General features: G+C 48.6%; 2 protein-coding genes across 2 annotated transcripts in view; both read left to right on the forward strand.

Annotated features, from left to right (window-relative positions):
* C11H2orf76 (chromosome 11 C2orf76 homolog) overlaps positions 1-21,010 on the forward strand; it is a 222,657-nt gene that overhangs the window by 123,127 nt on the left and 78,520 nt on the right. The window lies entirely within an intron of this gene.
* Positions 2,740-13,323, forward strand: C1QL2 (complement C1q like 2). Its single transcript, XM_073305218.2, has 4 exons — positions 2,740-2,923; positions 7,966-8,386; positions 8,754-9,526; positions 12,625-13,323. Exons 3-4 carry the CDS (start codon positions 8,873-8,875, stop codon positions 12,802-12,804), a joined length of 834 nt encoding a protein of 277 aa, XP_073161319.1. The 5' UTR covers positions 2,740-2,923; positions 7,966-8,386; positions 8,754-8,872; the 3' UTR covers positions 12,805-13,323.

Consider the following 21,010-nt stretch of genomic DNA (forward strand, 5'->3'; position numbering starts at 1 on the left):
TCTTCTCCCAGGTGATCTGTTCTTTCCAAATGGGCTTTCGCGATCCTTTACAGCCCACTCAAAACCAGGCTTCCTGCCTGACCTTTCCTGAACACCTTTCCAAGCTGAGGCTTCTGCTCCTGCTCCCTACCTGGCTGGTGCAGAGAGGCCCCTCCTGGCTCGTTCCCCTGACTCAGAGTCTCCTTTCTCTGTCTTTACTGGCTTCCTCTGCCACGTCTCTGGGGCGCTGTTAGGTGATGCATGGTCACCTGACCCAACCTTTGGCTAAAGCCTTGAAACGGGGCCCAGGGACATGAACATGTGGCCCAGGAGAATATTACCATGCACTTACCCATCCTTTATTAATAGGGATTGGAAGTTATTTTTACTGATACGGGCATCTGTTCTGGCAGTCTTTTGGTGAAGCTTGCCTACAGAGCAGAGGCCTGCTCGTCCCTAATTTTAAAGCCCAGCCTGAACCCAACTAGACCACAGCTGCCCTGAACCTGATCTGAGCCCAACTTTTGGGCCGTTTTCATACCCGACTGACCCTGACACTTGTAGTTGGGTCTTGTTGGATTACAAGGAGTGTCAGGAGCTGGGGCCTGTGGAGCACTAGGGGGCATTGCAAACAGACCTATGTGCTTCTGCCAGTCACAAACCTGCCCGCACCCTCTCCTGACCCCGCAGCCACCCCAGCAGGGCCACAGCCCCCTGGAATTCCAGTGCATAGCTGGGGCAATCAGGTGTCAGGACAGCTCCATTGTTGTGCAGGGACGGGGCAGCCATCCTCCTCCTCCCGTTCGCTGCCACCTTCCACCAGATCCTGGGTGTGGGCAGAGGGTGGGTGGGAGCCCCGGCCCAGGGTCAGTACCCAAATGCAGAGCCCCCCAATCATCTTCTTCTTTGATTTCCTGAAGTGCTGCAGTGAGGGCACCTTTTGCACAGCACCATGAAGTACTCCCTACTCGGAGCACAAGATAGGGCATGGGCAGGGAATGTCTGGAGTAGGATCCCATCTGGCCGCATCTTGTGTGTGTCTCAAGGTGGGAAACAGCTGGTGTAAGCTCAGCGCTCCCTCACTGGGTGGCACTTCTGCCACCAGCCCATGGAAATAATCCCAGCCCTGCCATCGCGTCCAGGGCCCCATGACTGCCGCCTGTCTGAGTTGAGTCGAGTGAGTTGAGGCCTTTTCATATCTGACCCTAACTGGACACTTGTAGTCAGGTCCCGTTGGGTTCCATCGGGTTGCAAGGCTCTGATATAAAGGTACTGCTGCTTCTGTTCCACCCAATAAACATCTGTCTTGGGTTATGTATAGACAGGTTTCTCAGCACCCCACACTCTGGTGAACTGTTTTTTTCCAGAACGCTATCTCTCTGGGACAGGGCCAAGTCTTTTATTTGTCAAGTACCATGCACAACTGTGGAGCTGTATGGTTAATGATAATAAGGAGAACATTTATTCACATAAAAGTTAGGTAAAGTTCAGCAATGTAACAGAAAATAGTACATCAGAGGTCCAGATACAGCCATCTGTCACCCCTGCAGATTTGATTTTTTTTTTAAAAGTAACTTTGCGAGATTCAAGAGGACAAATTCTGGTTGGCACATGAACACAGGTGTAGAGGACTCCCAGATGGAAGCGGATACACACTACAGAAAGAGTTATTATGTATGCTTGAATTCTGGCTAAAACCAGCCATTCATGCACTGCATCCCCCTGCGGCAACGTATCCCTATGCATAGCAGAAAGAATCTGCCGAGGAATTGTGAGTAGGAGTTTGATTAAACCCGGGGGGAGGGGAGGGGGAATGTGAATAAATACACTGGTTATGTGTCTTGACCCCAAAACCACATCCCAGGACTGCTTTCTGATGATCCTGAGAAATGGGTTCTCAAGGACATTTCAGAGGGGTTGGAAGAAAGGTCGCCAATTTCCAGTTTCTGTCATGGGTTTTCTAGCACACACATATACACAATGCCAACCACACTATGGCCAAATATATATCTAGTTTATTCTGATGGTTATAGGTGAGGCCTACTTTATCTCCATGCCTGAAAATTCCTTTAGCTCAAAACCAACTATTGTGCTATGTAATTTAGTAGCTAGGGTTTTTGTCTTATACTGAAAGTGAGCTCAGACTTTTAGATGGTTACTCATTCATTTGAAATCACTGTTATCTTTTCCATAAATGCAGTTGCATTAACTTGGACCATTTTTGTAGCAAACTCTCCCTTCCCCAGTTAGAAAAACAGTTATTCAATCATATAAGCATTGCAGAGCAGACACATTAGAAAAGGGGTGGTTGTTTAAATAAGCAAATTGAACAAGAAAAATATAGCGCTAACCTGGTTCCCCTCCAATGGTTTATAAATGCAGACGTTGGAGCATTGAATTGGGAAAGAGGACCCTAACTGTGGCCCAAATTCTTCAGTCTTGCCTTTTAACAACTGCAGAATTTTGTCCTGTGTCTTGCTTTAATTTACCATTTAAGCACCAAACCTGCTCTCAGAGGTTGCCACAGCGATCCTGGCCCAGATCCTGCCCTCTATTAAGGCAACTTTGTACCACTCTAGTGGCACTAAAGCACTGAAACTGGGCACTGAAGATTCCTTTTGCATATGAGAATTCCCCAGGAAGCATAGAGCCGCTATAGCAGCTCCTTCATTTCCCCCCAGTTACCAGTTTAGGAGGCATGGCCAGGGATCCCTTCCAATCCTGTGGCTCTGTGGGCATCCAGAGTAAATTTATGCCAGGGATCCAGCCAATGCCAGGACACCCCTAGGCTCAGAGGACCAAAGAAGTGACTTAAAGCCACGTTTGCACACTCTCCGCTTACCCCGAGCTGTGCCTGTGAGAGCTGAGTCGTTCAGAGCGTGTTTCACCCGCAGCAGCTGAGGATCTGGGGCAGCGTCGGTAGCTGAACTGTTCTTTTTCCCAGGTGAAATATTTTGGATCAATTATTAACAACTAGTGTCTATGTAAAGAAATTCTATCTACATTCCTTTAGGGCCTGACTGCTCTTAAGCTGTATTTCATGCCCTGTGGTTATTTCATTTGGCACAAGCTTTAACAATTTTTGTAGTATCTGTTCTCTTTAGAGTTTTGTGTACATTGATATACATTATAGACACTGATGAAGTAACATGAAAGGGTCCGAGCCTGCTCTGATTAAAGGCAATGGCAAAACTCTCATTGGTTTAATAGACTGTAGGCTGAGTTTGTTTCGCTTTTCTGAATAGCTGCTGTCTCTGTGATGATAAATCATTTCACCTGTCTTCTAATACACCTTTTCACTGTAAGTCCAGCCTTCTCCAACTGAAGTCAATGGAGCTCCTAAAGGTTATGACTATGTTATGCCCACTGCCCTCATCAAGACATGCAGCACCAGGCATGGCTCCCTTCTGTACCTTTAACTCTCCAAACACACCCTACAGGGGGAGGGATCGCTTTAAGGCGCTCTGGCCTTTTGTCTTTTAAATACGGCAAATGAATGTGGTAGAGAATAGTTGTGGTAGCTAACATGTGTTTGTAAATACAATAATATGTGCAATTGTAACTATAATAACTCAGATGTTTGGAATATATGTGAAAATATTTTCATTTCAAATTAGATCTGTAATAGAAATTATGTTTAAAAACAGTGGGCCTGATTCTGACCTCACACACTGGCTTTAAGCCAGTACCACCCCAATTATTCCAGGTCTCCCCTGCAGACAGTAAGATGTGAATCATGAGGCTGTTTGTACTGTTTAATGAAAACCTGTGCCTTTCCTACTGTGCAAAGCCACATGTCCCTGTTGGGTTTACATAGTGGTGTAAATTGGAAATGACTCTATTAAGCCAGCGGTGTCAGTAAACCTGTGTGAATGAGATCAGAACTAGATGCATAGGATTTGTCAGTAATGAGTTAATTAAATGTAATAGCCCAACTGTTTCTGGTACCTTAATTAAGCAAAAATAATCAGAGCCGTTGTCTTTTATACTTGGTGAATGGCACATTAACAGATTTGAATCAGCATTCACCAAGAAATTTGAACACTTTAAGATAGGGACTAAATGTATCATTTTACTAGCTGCTGAATATATTGAGTTCCAGATAGTTAATTCTAGTAGTGAGAAGGATCTAGGGCTGGAATGGGGGTGAGGGGCAAATGAAGCGCTAGGAAGATTAGTGGGTAAATATTGTCCAAAACGTTTCTCTATTGCAGTAAAGGAAAGAAAAGCAAACAAATCACTGGCATATGTAAATGTATCAGGCCAGAGTCTGCCACCTTTATTGACAATAAGTAGTATCTTACTCCATGATTGGTCTCATTGGCTGCAATGGGGCTACTCCCAGAATAAGCTACTACTTAATTTACCCATGGCAGAATCTGACAGGATCACAGTGGTAGTTACATGCAAAAGATGTATTAAATCATCCAGGCCACATCCCATAAAGTGCAGGATTTAACCCCCCTGGGTTAAATATATCAGACCTTAAACTGATACTATGCTGATCTTAGAACAATTTGGTTTGGAAGGAACTTCTGGTGGGTAATTTAGCCCATCTCCATGCATCATAGAAGAAGAATGAAACTATTAATTAAAAATCCCTGGCAGAAGCGTGTCTAATCTAACTATTGGCATGTCTGCCACCCGTCTTGTCTGCTTCTTTGATTGCTTAACTGTCCTTTATAAACATTTTGCTAAGAGTTCACCTAGCTTTTTCCCTGCTACAGCTGTAAGCCTGTTCCTACTTGTTCTGTCCTTGTTGACTTGTGGAAATAATTGATCCCTTGTCATAGAAAATTATCCTAGCATTGTATAAGGGACTAAGTGAGGCCACATTTGGAATATTGTTCACAGTCCCAGTCACCTTATTATAAAAATGATAGGATGCAAATAGAGAGGACAGCCCAAATGATACAGGAACTTAATTATTCAAGAAGGATTCGAAAAGTTACTGTGTAGCGGCAGTGTTTGGAAAACAGGAGATTAAAGGGCCATTTTAGTGAGGTATACACAACGCTGAAGGGAATACAGGGGATTCATATATACAAGGGGATCTGAGCTAGTGACAAATACCAAAACAAAAGAGAAATTAACTGAAGCTTAGGAAGGGCTGATCAGCAAAGCAATTTAAGCAGAATGTATTTAGTTACTTAATATTTGGATAAAACTACTGGGACAGCAATGGGAACAATTATTGGAAATAGATTTTACCAGGCTTCAGATGAGTATGTGGAACTAAAATAATATTGTGGGATACAACTATTAACTCAAAGGAGGGGAAAGGAACCTAGATGAACTTGGTGATCTCCTTTCCTAAAATGTTTTTCTGGACATTCCTAGATAATGGACCTGGTTCCTGTAATTTTGTGTCCCTCTTTAATTATCTGTACAATTTTTTTTACAGGTTTTCTGTTAAACCTATATCCCTGGCAGCTTTACATACTGAGATGTGGAGAGATAAGGGGATACTCTGAGGGCAAGGGCCCCGATACTGATCTCAGATATAGCACTATAAATCCAGAGTAACTCCAGTGAAGACACTAGGTTTATTCACGATTCCTACTGGTGTAATGGGGATAAGAATCTGGGCCATAAGCATATGCATTCCAGTTTGAAAGGTCTTAATTCCCCCTCTCTTTAAATTGCAATAAAAGCTCCTAGAAGGACTCTGAGTTCTTTTGGGGGCAACTGTAATAAGTGTACATGCCATCATTTGCACATGATGCCTAAGGACTATTGACTTTAAGCCCTAAATGACTCGCTTCCTTTGACCTACAAGTTTTACTATTCTTTCAGAACAAAAGAGTCTGCCCTTAACAGTGCTGAAACCAAAGTAAATTGATTTTTTTCAGCACCAAGAAATTGGGACAGGCTGAAATCTAGCCCTTAGGAAATCTATGTAACAATAAAACAACCCCCTTACTTTCTCTTCCAGCTGCGGGATGGGTGCCCAACAGACTCACATTAGATACGTGGATAGCATCATAACTTATTGCCCAGAGGCAAGAGCCCCATAGACTTTTAATGATGCAAGAGCTCTCTGGACAACACTGTCATTCAGTCAGAAAAGCAAAAGGAAATAATGGCAATTTGTAGAAAGGGGGATGACCCAGGTGATAGGCATTGAGTCAATTTAGGCATCTTCCCTAATGCCTTTCTGCATTGAAATCGTAATTTGGGAAATTACTACCATATTTACCATAAAATCGTCTCTGTGTCATTTGTTTCTTCACTGGGCACTTCTGTCACCTTTTAGACCCTTAAGGAAATTGATATGGGGGTAGCTACATCAGTATAATTACACTGGGGCAAACCCTTAATGTAAATGCATTGTTGCTGAATTAAGCTCAGTGAACTCCACTTTGCATTGATCCAGTGGTTCTCAACCAGATGCATGCATAGCCCTGGGGATACACAGAGGTCTTCCAGGGGGCACATCATCACATCTAGGTATTTGCTTAGTTTTAACACAGGCCACATAAAAAGCACTAGCAAAGTCAGTACAAACTAAAACTTCCTACAATGACTTGTTTATACTGTGCAATATACTATACTCGGAAATGTAAGTACAATAGTTATATTCCAACTGATTTATTTTATAATTATATGGTAAAAATGAGAAAGTAAGCAATTTTTCAGCAATAGTGTGCTGTGACAGTTTTGTATTTTTATATCTGATTTTGTAAGCAAGTAGTTTTTAAAAGAGGTGAGACTTGGTACGCAAGAGAAATCAGACTCCTGAAAGGGATACAGAAGTCTGGAAAGGTCGAGAGCCACTGCACTGACCTGTACAGTGCATCCAACAGCTGTTCACTCCAGTGTAATTACTATAGTGAATTTCCTTTAATGTGAACAGGTCTTTAGTCTCATCTTCTGGACAGGAGCATTGTCTTGGTGGATCCATTAATATTGTCTTTTTTATAGCAACTCTTTATAAAACCAAGTGGTTTGTTTTTCAAGTTTGACAAATGAATGGGGTAGAATGCAGTTACAGCCATGACTTAATATCTTTTGTTCTGTGGTTATAATTATGTGTTTAGTTGAAATTTAAAAAATATTGGAATATATTTGAAAATTTCATCAATTCAAATTATGGGCAAGATCCTCAGAGGATGTAAATTGACATACCTCCCTTGAAGTCAGTGCTGATTGAGCCTAGCTGGAGTTCTGGTCCTTCATCTCTCAAAGGAAATATATAAATAATGTTACACCTGATTCTGATCCCCCATCATTGTAAATCCATTGACTGGAGTTACACCTGTTTTACACCAGTGTAAATAAGGTCAGAATCAAGGCCAGTGTTTGAGTTTTATATTTTTTTGTTTTCCTGCTGGGCAAAATCAAATATACATATTAGGGCTGTTTCTGATCTCACATGGTGTAAAAAAAGAAGTAACTCTGGAAGACAAAATCTGTGTGAGAACAGAACCAGGTGCCTAGAAGTTGTGGGGAATGAGAATAGTTAATGTAATAGCCCATCAGTTTCTAGTAGCTCTATTAAGTAGAAAATAATCAGTACCATTGTCTTTGATATTTTGTGAATGGAAATAGTGTTTTATCTCCCATGAATGTCAACAGTTTTGAATCAGCATTCAGCAGGCAGTTTGAACACTTTGTCATACCAAACTTATCATATTTTATTAGCTGCTGAATATATTGAGTTCCAGATACTTAATTCTGGTAGTGAGGAGCATCTAGGGCTGTGATGTGGGGGAGAATGGCTAACAAAACATTAGAAAGATCTGGGGAAAACATTTATAGAAAACTCTAAAATCCTGGTGAATAGCCGCAAAGGAAAGAACCAAGGAAAGAGATCACTGGGATGCATAAAGGTATTGAATATAAGATTGTAATTTAAGTTAATGACGGAAAAAGCCCTATTCAGTGATCCAGTTCATATCCAAGCAAACACAGGATTTAGTCTAAGGGGAGCCCGACTTCACCACTAGAGAGTCTAATTGATTTCAGTCTTCATTCTGAACTCAGCAGCTCAACTCTGTCTCGGCGGGGAGAGAAATCACAGCGTAGCAAACACTGAGCGCAAGTCACCTTGGCCGGGACATTATGGGCTCAGCAAGCAGGTGTGAGCATCACCACGCAGCGGGCAGGCTTCTTGTGTAAGGTGGCTTCCCATCCCCGCTGTGGATCGTCGCCCGCTGCTCATTCTGCAGGGAGGATGGAGTCGCCGGCTTGAAAAGCCTCTCCCCGTCCCTTCCTGGGGACCGCGACGGAGCGGATAAAACCTCCTGGTGCAGACCAGCGTGGGGTGGGCTCGTGGCGATGGTGGCTGCCCGCTGAGCGGGCCCGGGGGCCCTTGTTCCCGGCCGGGCTGAGCTGAGCACTTGGGGGAAAGTTACCCGACCTGTTCGCCTGTGCCCTGGGAGCTGCTCCGCCGCTCCGCTCGCTCGTGAGTTACAGCTGGCGCCTGGCACTGCCCGCTGGGAGGGGGGATCCCCGGGGAGGGAGGCTGCTGTCGGGGGCATAGGAGGGAGGGGGATGGGAGCTAGTGACCCCCCCCCGCGCCTGCCCGGTGCAAGGCTGGGTGGCCCCGTCCAGCGGGAGAGCCCGGGGCGGGCTGGCAGGTGCCCCGCAGCAGGCTCCGGCCGGGCGATGCCAAGAGTCGCGGTGGCAGCCTGGGGAAGCGGAGCCCGAGTGAGGCTGAGTGGGGCCCCGCTAGAGGGGAGCCGGGGGCGGGCGGCGGGGTAGGAGGGGCGGGGGGCGCAGCCGCTTTGCCCCAGGCCGGGGGCTGATCCGCTTCTCTGCCCTCCCCGCAGGGAGGCTTCGCCACTGAGTCACCATTACCTCGCCCAGCAAGGAGGAGCTGGTCGCGCTCGCTGCCCGGCTCTGGCACCGGAGGAAGCGGCTGCTGGCCGCGGCCGGGCTGGCCCTCGCCATGGGACTCGCGCTGCTCATCGCCGTCCCGCTGCTGCTGCAGGCGGCCCCCGAGAGCGCGGCGCACTACGAGATGATGGGCACCTGCCGCATGATCTGCGACCCCTATAGCAGCGCCAGCGCCCGGGCCGGCGGCCCCAGCAGCGCGGCCGCCGTGGAGGCGCTGCAGGACCTGAGCGCCAACCCCCCGCCGCCCTTCCTCCCGGGACCCAAGGGGGAGCCCGGCCGGCCGGGCAAGCCGGGGCCCCGGGGCCCGCCAGGGGAGCCGGGGCCCCCCGGTCCCAGAGGGCCGCCCGGAGAGCGGGGAGACTCGGGCAAGCCGGGGCTGCCGGGGCTGGCGGTGGCCGGGGCCGGCGCCCCCGGGGCTGCAGCGGGCGGCGGCCCCGGGGCGGGCGCCGCCGGGGAGGTGAGCGGGGCGCTGAGCGCGGCCTTCAGCGGCCCCCGGATCGCCTTCTACGTGGGGCTGAAGAGCCCCCACGAGGGCTACGAGGTGCTCAAGTTCGACGACGTGGTGACCAACCTGGGCAACCACTACGAGCCGGCCACGGGCAAGTTCAGCTGCCAGGTGCGGGGCATCTACTTCTTCACCTACCACATCCTCATGCGCGGCGGGGACGGCACCAGCATGTGGGCGGATCTCTGCAAGAACGGCCAGGTGGGTCCTGGGGGCTGGCCCGGATCCCCCCCAGCACGGGCCGGGACCCCCCCTTCCATCACCCGGGCCCCTGGGGACCCCTCTTCCACTGCCCCGGGGCCCTCGGGATCCCTCCTTCCAGCACCCAGAGCCGGGACCCCCCTTCCAGCACCCCGAGCCGGGACCCCCTTCCACTGCCTCGGGCCCCTCGGGATCCCTCCTTCCAGCGCCCAGAGCCGGGACTCCCCTTTCACCGCCCCGGGCCCCTGGGGACCCCCCTTCCAGCACCCCGAGCCGGGACCCCCTTCCACTGCCTCGGGCCCCTCAGGATCCCTCCTTCCAGCGCCCAGAGCCAGGACCCCCCTTCCACCGCCCCGGGCCCCTGGGGACCCCCTTCCACTGCTCCGGGCCCCTCGGGATCCCTCCTTCTACCTCCCCGGGCCGGGACCCCCCCTTCCACCGCCCCGGGCCTCTCGGGATCCCCCCTTCCACCACCCCGAGCCGGGACCCCCCTTCCACTGCCCCGGGCCCCTCGAGATCCCTCCTTCCACCGCCCCGGGCCGGGATCCCCCCTTCTACCGCTCCCCAACCGGGACCCCCCTTCCACTGCCCTGGGGCCCTCGCGACCCGGCGGGGCCCCCCTTGCACTGTCCCGGGCCAGGACGCCCCTTCCACGGCCTGGGACCCTCGGGATCCCTCCTTCCACTGCCCTGGATCGGGACCCACCCTTCCATCACCCCGAGCTGGGACCTTCAGCCCTGTCCCCTGCCTGGGACCTTCTGTCTTTACAGGGACCCTCCTGATTCAAACTGGAAAAACCCTGTATCTGAGGGAAACTACCTTAAGCCAGGGAGTGCGGCAGCACCCTAGTGCCAGCACCTATGTCCTCACTCCAGTGCCCCTTGTCCTCTAGGCCCAGGACACCCGTACCCCATGTGCCCGTGACCCTTCCCCCCACGCCACTCTGGGACCCTCATCCCTCCCCCCTCCGCCTTTACTGGAACCACCTCCCCCCGCCACCGCCATGGGCTGGGACCCCCAGCATTTACCAGGACCCTCAGCCCTGAGCTGGGACCCTTATTCCCCCCACCTCATGCTCTGGACCCTCACTCCCTTGTGCCCCTCACCCTCTGAGCCCAGGACACCGCAACCCCATGCTCCTGGTACCCTCACCTTTCCCCACGCCGTCCCCTACCCATCCATACCCAGGACTCTCAGCCCTGTGCCTGGGATCCTCTGCCTTGGGTTGGGCTGGGACCCTCCCCGCATGCTCCTCACCTCCTCCATGCTCCTCACCCCATGTGCCTGGGATACCAGCACCCTTGTATGCCCAGGATCCTCCCCTTCCCCCTGTGCTGGGACCCTCCTCCCCCGTGCCCAGGCCCTTCACTCCCTGTGCTGGGACTCTAACCTCACCCCTGTTCCCGTGGCCCTCACCCCATGCCTGTGACAATGGCATCTCCACACCCCCTATTCCCAGGACTCTGACCCGTCTGTGCCTGGGACTCTCAGCACTTGAGCCCTGGACTCTCACCTCATGCCTGGGACACTGGCCCAGTCATATGCTGTGTCTGGGAACCTCAGTCTGTGCCAGGGTCCCTCACCCTCCTGTGGCTGGAACACCAGCACCCTCATCCCCCCGTTCCTGGGACCCTCCTCACCCTGAGCCCTGGACACCAGCACCCTGACCCACTGGGCCTGGGATCCTCACCCCCCACCTGGGTACCTATAGCACTTAGGAACATTCTTGTGCCCTGGCACCTTACTCCCGGGCTACTTGTCTCCCCATTGTGCCCGCGATGCCCTCCTGAGTGTGATCTTTATAAGTGCTGAGAGTTGGATACCCCTTTCCTGTGCCACTTTGTCAAGGGCAGCCAGCCTCCCTGTGCCCAGGACCCTACTCCCACCCTCCCAGTGCAGGATACCCTGCCCCGATCCTGTGCCCTGTGCTCACGACATCCTCCTAAGGGGATGGCATCACCATATGGGCAGAAACCTGTGAGACTGCCATCCTGTCCCTGGCTCCCTGTGCCCCGGCATTTCTGTCCCCGCCTGTGTGCTTGGGAACCTCTGCTCAGTGCATGTTGACAGATTGCCCCATCACTATCTCGTGGCCTCTCCTGGCTCTCGGACTCCCTCTCTCCTGGATCCTTCCCTCTTGTGTGTGTGACTCTTTTCCCTGCCCTGGGTCCCTCCCTCTTTTCCTGGAACCCCACTGGCTCCAGGACAGTTTCAGAGAGCCTTCCACATTGGCTCCTGGGATCTGGGGTACAGGGGACCGGACCTTTTCATTACCCCCTCCCTTCCTTAAATGTAGTGATTTTTCCACTTCTGAGAACAGACTTTTCTTTCCTGCCCTGACTTTCCTCTGTGTCAGCCTGGGCAAGGCCGCCCCTCCCCACTCTCCAGGATCCTCCAGGTGACAAGTTACCTTACGGGGGACAGTTACCGTACACTTTAGAAACTCCGCTACCTGGAACAAGGGGGAATGAGACTGAGACGTGCAGGAAACTTTTCCCAGCTGCACTCTGTCTAGTGAATGGCCTGTCTGGCAGGCAGGCTGTGCCAAGGCGAGCTCTCGGTGTGCCTGCCGTGGGGAGGGGGCTGAATGTGCAGAAGTGAGTGAAAGTGTATGTGTGTGTGGGGGGGGGGGGGGGAGGAGGAAGTGGTCTGGGAAGTGGAAGAGGAGGAGGAAATAAATATGTGTCAAGGAGAAGGGCCCCGGAGGAAAGGGAAGATGAAGAGGGACAGAGTAGTTGGGGGCTAAAGGGGGTGAAGGAGGGAAAGGAGAAGATGGGGTTTTAAATGAGGAGAGGCTGGTGGGAGGCTTAAAGAGGGGGAGGAGGAAAAAAGGTGACGAAGGCTGACGGTGGGTTAAAGAGGCGAAGTGGGGGAAGGAGGTAGGTTAGAGGGGAAATAGGTACAAAGAGGTAAGAAGGCTGTTGGTGGCTAGAGAGGGAAAGGGGCAAAGAGGGGAAGGGGTTAGCTGGGCTTGAAAGAGTGCGAGCGAGAGGGGGAAGGAGAGAGGCAGGTGTGGAGGATTTGGGGGCAGGGGGGCGATGTGGGGGGCGAGCGGGGGCAGCGCCTGAGCCTCCCCCCCCCCGTTGGCTGGTTCGCAGGTGCGGGCCAGTGCCATTGCGCAGGACGCCGATCAGAACTACGACTATGCCAGCAACAGCGCGGTGCTGCACCTGGAGTCGGGGGACGAGGTGTACGTCAAGCTGGACGGCGGCAAAGCACACGGCGGCAACAACAATAAGTACAGCACTTTCTCTGGCTTTCTTTTATACCCCGATTAAAAGGGGGGGCCGGTTGCATTGTACCCACCTCCCCCGCCACTGTCTCTACGGGTCAGTTTCGCGTCCTTCTCCATTTGTACATCTGATCGGTGGACACAAAACAAGCGAGCCCCCACCCCAGCCCTTGGTGTATCTCTGTCCTTGTGTTTGTTACACAATGAGATCAGCTGCTTGAAACTGACCAGCACCTGGGTTCCATGAGTGTATAAAAGATTCCAGGGTAAACCTGTCACTCACACTACGTTAGAACTGCTCAGTCTTGGCACATTTTGCTTTATTATCATCATCTTGATTGATTGATTGATCTGAAGAGTGGGACTGAATTATAACATGCATTGGTTCTTCCTACGCCGTTTGTTTGTTTGTATGGGGTCAAGTGTAACTTTCTTCTTTCCTTTTCCATGCAATGCAATACTCGCGTGAATGATGATATAGTGAACGTCAAGTCTCTGTTCCTGTCTGGCAAACAATCTAACCACCACCACCAAAAAAATCATATTAAATTATGTTTTTAGACAATGGTTTCTCGCTGTGTGTCTGTTCCAAAGCTGCAAAGGGCGATAGGTGGTGGGGGCAGTTGTGAGCATTTTAACCTTTCACGTCTGCAGCAGAATTGAAAATTAGTAAGAGAGCCCCTACTCCAGTCTGAGTTAGTGTTAATAGAGGGGGTGTGAGGGGGGGGGGGAGCTGATCTTTTGCGTAGTTTTAAAAGGAGAAAGTACACATCGTCATCCAAATTTTATATCTTCGGATAGCTCAGTGGTTTGAGCATTGGCCTGCTAAACCCAGGGTTGTAAGTTCAATCCTTGAGGGGGCTATTTAGGGATCTGGGGCAAAAATTGGGGATTGGTCCTGCTTTGAGTAGGGGGTTGGACTAGATGACCTCCTGAGGTCCCTTCCCACCCTGATCTTCTATGATTCTACATTTCACAATAGGAGCTCTACGACAACATTCACTGCTGACATATACAGTGTGCCTCCTTTTCCAATCCTTGAGGGGGCCATTTAGGGATCTGAGGCAAAAATTGGGGATTGGTCCTGCTTTGAGCAGGGGGTTGGACTAGATGACCTCCTGAGGTCCCTTCCAACCCTGATATTCTATGATTCTTAAGGGAATGGAATCCATTCATAATAGATTTTACATGGTTTATGGGCCTAATCCAAAGCCCGTTAAAGTAAGTGGAAAAGCTCCCATTGACTTCAGTATGCTTTGGATCAGACTCTATATCAATGATTGCATGAAATTGTCTATTTATAGTATGATTGACCCAAGTAATAAAGCATTAAAGGAAGAATTGTGTTTATATTATAAAGAGATACATGATGGGTAAGGTAATATCTTTTATTGGACCAACTTCTGTTGGCGAGAGAGACGAGCTCAGGTCTGGGAAAAGGAACTCCCAGCGTCACGACAAAATGCAAGTGGAACAGATTGTTTAGCATAATTAGTTAGCACATCTTGAAAAGCAGTGGCTCTCAACCTTTCCAGACTACTGTAGCCCTTTGAACAGTTTGATTTGTCTTGTGTGCCCCAAGTTTCACCGCACTTAAAAACTCAGCTTCAGCTTTCTGCCCTGGGCCCTAGCAAACCTAACACTGGCCCTGGCTACCCCATTAAAATGAACTTACCCACAGTTTGAGAACAGCTGATATAGTGTGCAGAACAGTATAAATAAGTAATTGTCTGTATGAAATCTTAGTTTGTACTGACTTCACTAGTGCTTTGTATGTAGCCTGTAGTAGAACTAGGCAAATATCTCGATGCGTTGATGTACCCCCAGGGATACATGTACCTCTGCTTGAGAGAACCACCATTGTACGTACACACAACATTTCAGGCATACATTGAAATAAGGAGGATCCAAGCCCTGCTGAAGTCAATGGCAATCTTTCCACTGACTTCCGTGGGCTTTAGATCAGGCCCATAATCCATGTAAAAATCTATTGTGTGCTCTTTTTTGCTTCTCCTTCTCTCCCTGTTACATCTGAGTGACTGTACATTCTCCATTGAAAACTAAACACATGGATAGAATCTCACATACAATCCTGGCCTTTCTTGTGGGTGTGACTCATGACAGATGCTCAACTGGTGTAAATTGGGGTTGTTCTCTTGAAGCCAAGGGAAGTAGGTTGTTTTGCAGCAGCTGAGTTTCTGGCCCTCTCTCTTTCTTTTATTGACTCACATTCCATTGTGTCAGGGCCTGATTCTCCCCTTACTTTATGATGATTTTATACAGCAGAGTTCCCTGGACTTCCATTGACTTACTCCCAGTTTATACTAAAGCGAGAAAAGAATCAGTCTCTGAGGCTCCCATTGTGATCAAGTTCATCCCAGCTCTAACTCCACTGAAGCTAATGGAATCACCGCTAGTGTGAATTTGCTCCAGCAACAGTTTGAGGTTGCACAAAGATTATCAGGCTCTTAAAGGCTATTCTGTCCCCTGTTTGGTCCGCAGTGTATATTGCCTCTTTACTGACTGGTGGAGAAGGGGGAAATGCAGCCCTGGTGTAAGACAGAGTGTTCCTCCCCTCATTGCACCTCAAAATACCCCTCCTGCTGAGGAGGGAGGAAGAGTACATAACCAGGTACATGTGTTATATACTCTTACCAATCTCTAATGCCTTGTCGATTGTATCATCTAGAATATGATTTAAACCAATGTCTGAGACCCAAATGAAGTATAGTTGCTATGGATCCTCAATCCCCACTGGATCCTTAATCCTTTTTGACTATTCCTCCCTTCCCTCTGATGTGATGGAGCTTAGACACAAAGCCCTCTGTTTAAATTTCAAAAATTAAAATTGACATTCAGCAGCATTACCAGGTGCCAAGAGGAATTCTAAGGAGGTGCCGGGGCTCTGCTTTATCCTTTGCATTAAGAAGCAATTTGTACTTCTAACAAAGACCCAACTGTTCCCCCTTGGCTAAAGGGCAATGAAGATGCCTTGCAAGGGAATTGCTGTTCACAATACTTAAACAAATTTGAATCTTAGATTCTAAAATCTGTATTCCCTGGTGGAGCTTGCTCCTTGCAATTCAAATGCAGAGCTGGCGGTGAGTGCCTGCCAAGGTGTCAGCAACTAAGAGGATGATGGATTGATGAGGCAATAGAAAGACACCGGCTCGCAGTGGCATGCTGCCCCGACAGTGATCTATGTATCTGCACATTATCAATGTCAGGAGAAGGCTTGAACCACCCTCACCAGACATCTGATTTTCCACTTATCTCCCATGTACTAATCATCAGGCTGGATTACTCCCTGGGATGGCATCGAAAATGCTTATTGCCATTCCAGTGACAGTTTACACAATCGATACAATGAATGTCTCCCTCTGTTCCTCTCGGCCGTTTTATTTTCCTCTCTTCGTTGGAAAGCCCTCTGCGATTGCTTTCGGAAGGACTTGCATGGCAATTGCTTGACATCTGCTGTCGTGGCAATTGTGCACAGCATTCTAGTCTATTCAGGTTCTGAGACCATCCCTGTGGTATCCAAGCCCTGGGCTTTGTGCCTCCTTAGTAACTGCACTGAGACCGGGAAAGTAATCTAGAGTTGAAAAAGTTAGCTTGGTGCTTGCTTACAGATAGTACCACTGCCTAAATGACAACAGGAATGGCAGAGCCGGCAAACTTCTGGCTGCTTGGTGGATCTTCTGATTTGTGTGGGCTTGCAGCACGAGCAGAACTGCCAGTTCCAGGGGGGAGGGGAAAGGCAAAGCAGTCAGTTCACAACCTCTGTGGTCCTGTAACTGGTCTGGCCGGCCCATGAGTTTCCTACTCAGCTCAGAACCTGGGAAACTCCAAGCTGTCACATATGGTCAATACACTTGGTACGGTAGGCACCCAAATCCATGAGTTTGAGGAGGAAGAGAGGAAGGATGGGCCAGTGGTTAGGATACTCAATGGGGTTCAGTTCCCCACTCTGCCACAGATTTCCTATGTGGCCTTGGGCAACTCACGTCTTGTCTGTGTGTCTCAGTTCCCCATCTGTAAAAAGGGGATAACAGCCCTTCCCTACTTCACAGGGGTGTTTGTGAGGATAAATACATTTCAGATTGTGAGGTTCTATGGGAATGGTGGCCCTGTAAGTACCTAAGAGAGGTGGGAGCTGTGGGAGCTCAGCACTTCAGAAACATCACACCTCTTTTAGTCAAATGCCTAACTTCAAATCCTCAAGTTCAAAACATTTGGCCTGTGTCCTGACTGTGGAGTGCTCAGCCCCTCTCAGGATCAGGCCCATGATTAGTGCCTGGGCTGGCTCTGGTCATATTGGCTTTGCAGGGAAGGGAGTGTGTAAGATGGTCCTACTTCTCCTTTTGCCTTTAGCTATTACGCTGACTAACTTTACACATGTTTTATTGATCCGACCGCTGCTGAGAACCCTTGCATTTTTGAATCTCACTTTTAACATTTTACGTGGTGATTTTAATGCTTGTTTGTCCCCTTGTACACAGGAGCGGACCCTAATGCCCAAGATGGGTTTATCTGTGAATTGCAATAAAAACAAATCAGGGAGGTTGGTTTTGGTGAATATTCATTCTGTGGCTTCTGTTTATTCCATAGAATAAAAATGTCCCCAAACATTTAGGCACCCTTTGAAGACAGGGAGAATAGCACGTAGGTCTGTTTTTAAGTTTACGCCATATATTTTTAATAACTTTTATAACAGAGGGTGATGGTTACCTTCTTCTAATCGGACTGAACTCTGGGAAAGTTCTGATCCAGATCTAGACCTTGTGTCTCAGGACTGTCTCTGTCTCTTCTCATTAGCTGGAATGCTTGAGCCAGTTAGGATAAAATAAAGATTGACTTGAATCTTCATCCCAAACTTGAATCAAACCAGACCCAAACCTCTGAGATTCAAAACAGTTTGGTTACTTTATTTTGTTTTGGTTTTGGTGAGCTTTTGCATTACCTAGCTGGAGCTGGTACTGGAAATGTAAATAACAGAATAGGGCAAGATAAATTAGGAATTTCCCATCCAGCTGATGCACAGGAATTCACATGAGAGAGCCTGTTCTTAGGAGATTTCACACCTGATGACAAAAAGAGGTTCATCTAATAATACAGTTGAATAAACCTGCCAACTTTAGCATGTTTCTCCAAACCTAGCCTCCGAAGGTCACTCCCAGGACTCAGTTAATAACATGAAATATGTAGATATCCAGCAGAGCATTTGTGGGGTGGGTACGTCAGAATGTTGTTGCACAATTTTGGAGGAATTTCTAACATGGGGGTCTCTTTTCTCAGTGAGGCATGGGGATCTACGCCAATACCCCACACTTACATTTCAAACTCGCTGGGGCTTTGAAATGGCAGTTTGTGTTGGAGCATGATCTGCAACTAAGCCCGGGAACAACTTTGAATGAAACGTGATCAAAATTAGCTCAGGAACCCAGTCAATATTAGGCCAGCCCAGGGATGCTACCTGGATGGTTCCAGTCTCTTTGTTAGTATGGAGGGGTTCAGGTTCTAAGGAATGGGGAAGGACAATGTGTTTAACACACAAAGCAGAATCATTTGCCTTCGCCTTTGGACTCCAACATATCCCTCTGTTCTTACAGATATGCCAATCTAGGGCCAGATTCTCAGTAGCACTAAGATCTTGATGCTACTCTGGCCATGTGGTGAGGCCATAAAGAGGGCAGTAGTGGTCCCTAGGGAGTATCCCCAGTGTAAGGGGGTTCCCCAGCTGGTGCAGAAGCTCTTTCCCATCTTCTCTTGCAGCCCTTGGCACAGAGGGTCTCCTGAGGGCAGGGACATCACCTGTTGGGTGAGTGAAGGGGAGTGGGGTGGGGCTGCAGCACACACTGGTTTGGCTATTCTTGACTTACAAAGGCCCCTAGGTGAGGTGCAAACATACATTAGAATTACCTTTGCTCCCCTCAGGTCCTGTGTCAAGTGCAGGAATGGAGACACTGAGAATGGGCGTGGGTGGAGATTTTTATTTCAGTGGAAGTTAAGCACCTAAATTCCTTTAAAAATTTGGCCCTGAGTTTTTGAGGGCCAAATCCTGAGAGTTACTGAGCAGCTGCAAATCGCATTGTAGTCCATGGCTCAGTGCCTCTCAAGAGCTGGCTCTTACTGATTACAACCAAACTGAAATGCACAAAGCTGGTGCAGTCTAAACCTGCAGGAGTAGGGGGTTTGGTACTGTGAATTATGGCAAGATTTGTTTGCCAAGAAGAGGACTATAAATATCTGGTTTCCAGTCCTTTGGGCTTCTCCAACTGAAGTGCACTGCACATTTTACCTTCTAATACAACAGGTGCCGTTTCCCTTTATGAACCTGTGATGATGTCTCTCTCACTTCTTTTTATGGAATGATTCAGGTTAGAAACAGAAAGGAGCAATGCGCTGACCCAATCCGCATCCCTGCTAGTGCATGATTATTTCTGACAGTACATTTTTAGTACAGTGATCTGTGGACATCTGCTTGTGGTCCACAGGGACTGATCATTCACATGGTCCCAGCTCTCCTTTTCATTTGCAGCTGCTAAATCTCATTAAAAGAAGCTAAAAACAGATTAAATGTTTTCTTAATGTTGCTCCACGTAACCAATTGCTAGTTACTTGATTATGAGAGAGAAATGAGGTTATACCCATTGAGCTTAAATGGAGGGGACTGGTGTGTGAGAATGGGAGGGGAGGAGTCCCTGAGATAATCTTTCTATGAAGATGTGGCCCATGCTATGAAAAAGTTTGAGAATCAGCTTCATCCTGTTTTGTTTTAAGACTCTATTTAAATGTTATGATAATGTAGAGGTTGTTTAGTTCCTTGGGGAGGATCCTGAGATTTGGAGATGCACTTCGCTTTTTATTTTGTGTCTTGCGTTTCCATTATAAAGTTTGAGTCTGTTTCTTAAGCTTCCTGTTCACAGTGAATTGTTACAGGCTGTGAATGCATAAGGTAGAGGAGATCAGATCCACCTGGGGTTTACTTTTTAAAAATTGTACATTGAGTTCTTAGGTTTGGAAATAAACTACTTTGGCATTTAGCTGCCTATAATGGGAATTTATGTGGCCAAATTCTACTCCCAGCTATGCAGGTGTACATTCAGCAAAACTCCTGTTGAATCGTGTTACTCCGAATTTACACCAATGTCATTGAAATCAGAATCTGGCCGTAGGTGAACTAAATTCAGCTGATGTCCGGCACCCACATTTGGCAATTGGGAGCCACATTGTGCTGTGTAGGCATAAGAAGCAATAGATCTTTAGGGCCATATTGTACCCAGTCCCTTCCCAGGTGCAGAAGAAAGGAAGACGGTTCAAGGAAGTTCTGATCCCCCTATGCCCCACCCTGATAATGAGAGTCTTTGCACTCAAAGGATGCGATAACACCACATTTGCAAAGAGTGTAGCATAGGCTCCTCTCACCAGCCAGCTAGCAACCTCCCTAGGAGCCCCGTATGTCCTTGAGGCACAACAGGCCTCGATTTCTTCCAGGGAGTTGGCGTACCATTGCGTTGCCCCTGTGAGGGGTTTGGGCTGTAGACTGCAGTGTGTCCCTTTGAAAAGCGAGCATCATGTAAGAGAGTGATAGCAATGTAATTTAACTATTTGTGTGAGAAATAATAGAGCTAATTAAGCCAATCGCTTCCTATGTCTTTCTTGTGGGTGCAATTAATATACAAAAATCCCCTTGATTCCCAAAACTCCATAATGCACCATGCATAGCATTCTTATTACATATTGACAGCATACACTGTAATGTCGCCAGAAGGCAGCGTTATGCATAGTAAGATTACTACACTAATCCCAGTTAAACCTTTCCAGGTTGAGTGAATCACAGTGCTGCATCCAGCTCGAACAAAGCATCCGCTGTCAATGTGCAATCAGTGTACTGTGCAAAAGCCGGCGGATCTGCTGCACGCTAGTACCTACAGAAGTCCGTCCTGTGTCAACTTTTTATTGGGTTGCTTTTAAAAAATATTATCAGGCAGAATTCCAGATGAAATGAAAAAACAAACATCTACGTCAAAAAAGGGCTAAACGCAATCAGCCTAACGCAAGGGACCTCCCTGGGATTTACAGTTATCACTCTGTCTTTAATTCACTCCCAATGCAGGACAACAGGGCTACTGACCTCCTGGGAGCTCTTTTGGGGGAGGCTGGAAGAGGGGGACTGCTGCCTCGGCGTCGTGGATCTCCCCCTTCTGCACACCTTGGGGACGCCTTTTTGTGGGGAGACCTGGATCTGCAGC

This window comes from Lepidochelys kempii, chromosome 11, assembly GCF_965140285.1.
Source record: "Lepidochelys kempii isolate rLepKem1 chromosome 11, rLepKem1.hap1, whole genome shotgun sequence".
In the NCBI taxonomy this organism is placed as follows: Eukaryota; Metazoa; Chordata; order Testudines; family Cheloniidae; genus Lepidochelys; species Lepidochelys kempii.

Bases quoted from the DNA above. Each gene is read 5' to 3' on its own strand.
- C1QL2 (XM_073305218.2), top strand. From the start codon at position 8,873: ATGGGACTCGCGCTGCTCATCGCCGTCCCGCTGCTGCTGCAGGCGGCC. The intron at 9,527-12,624 runs GTGGGTCCTGGG...GCTGGTTCGCAG, and splicing joins ATCTCTGCAAGAACGGCCAG to GTGCGGGCCAGTGCCATTGC.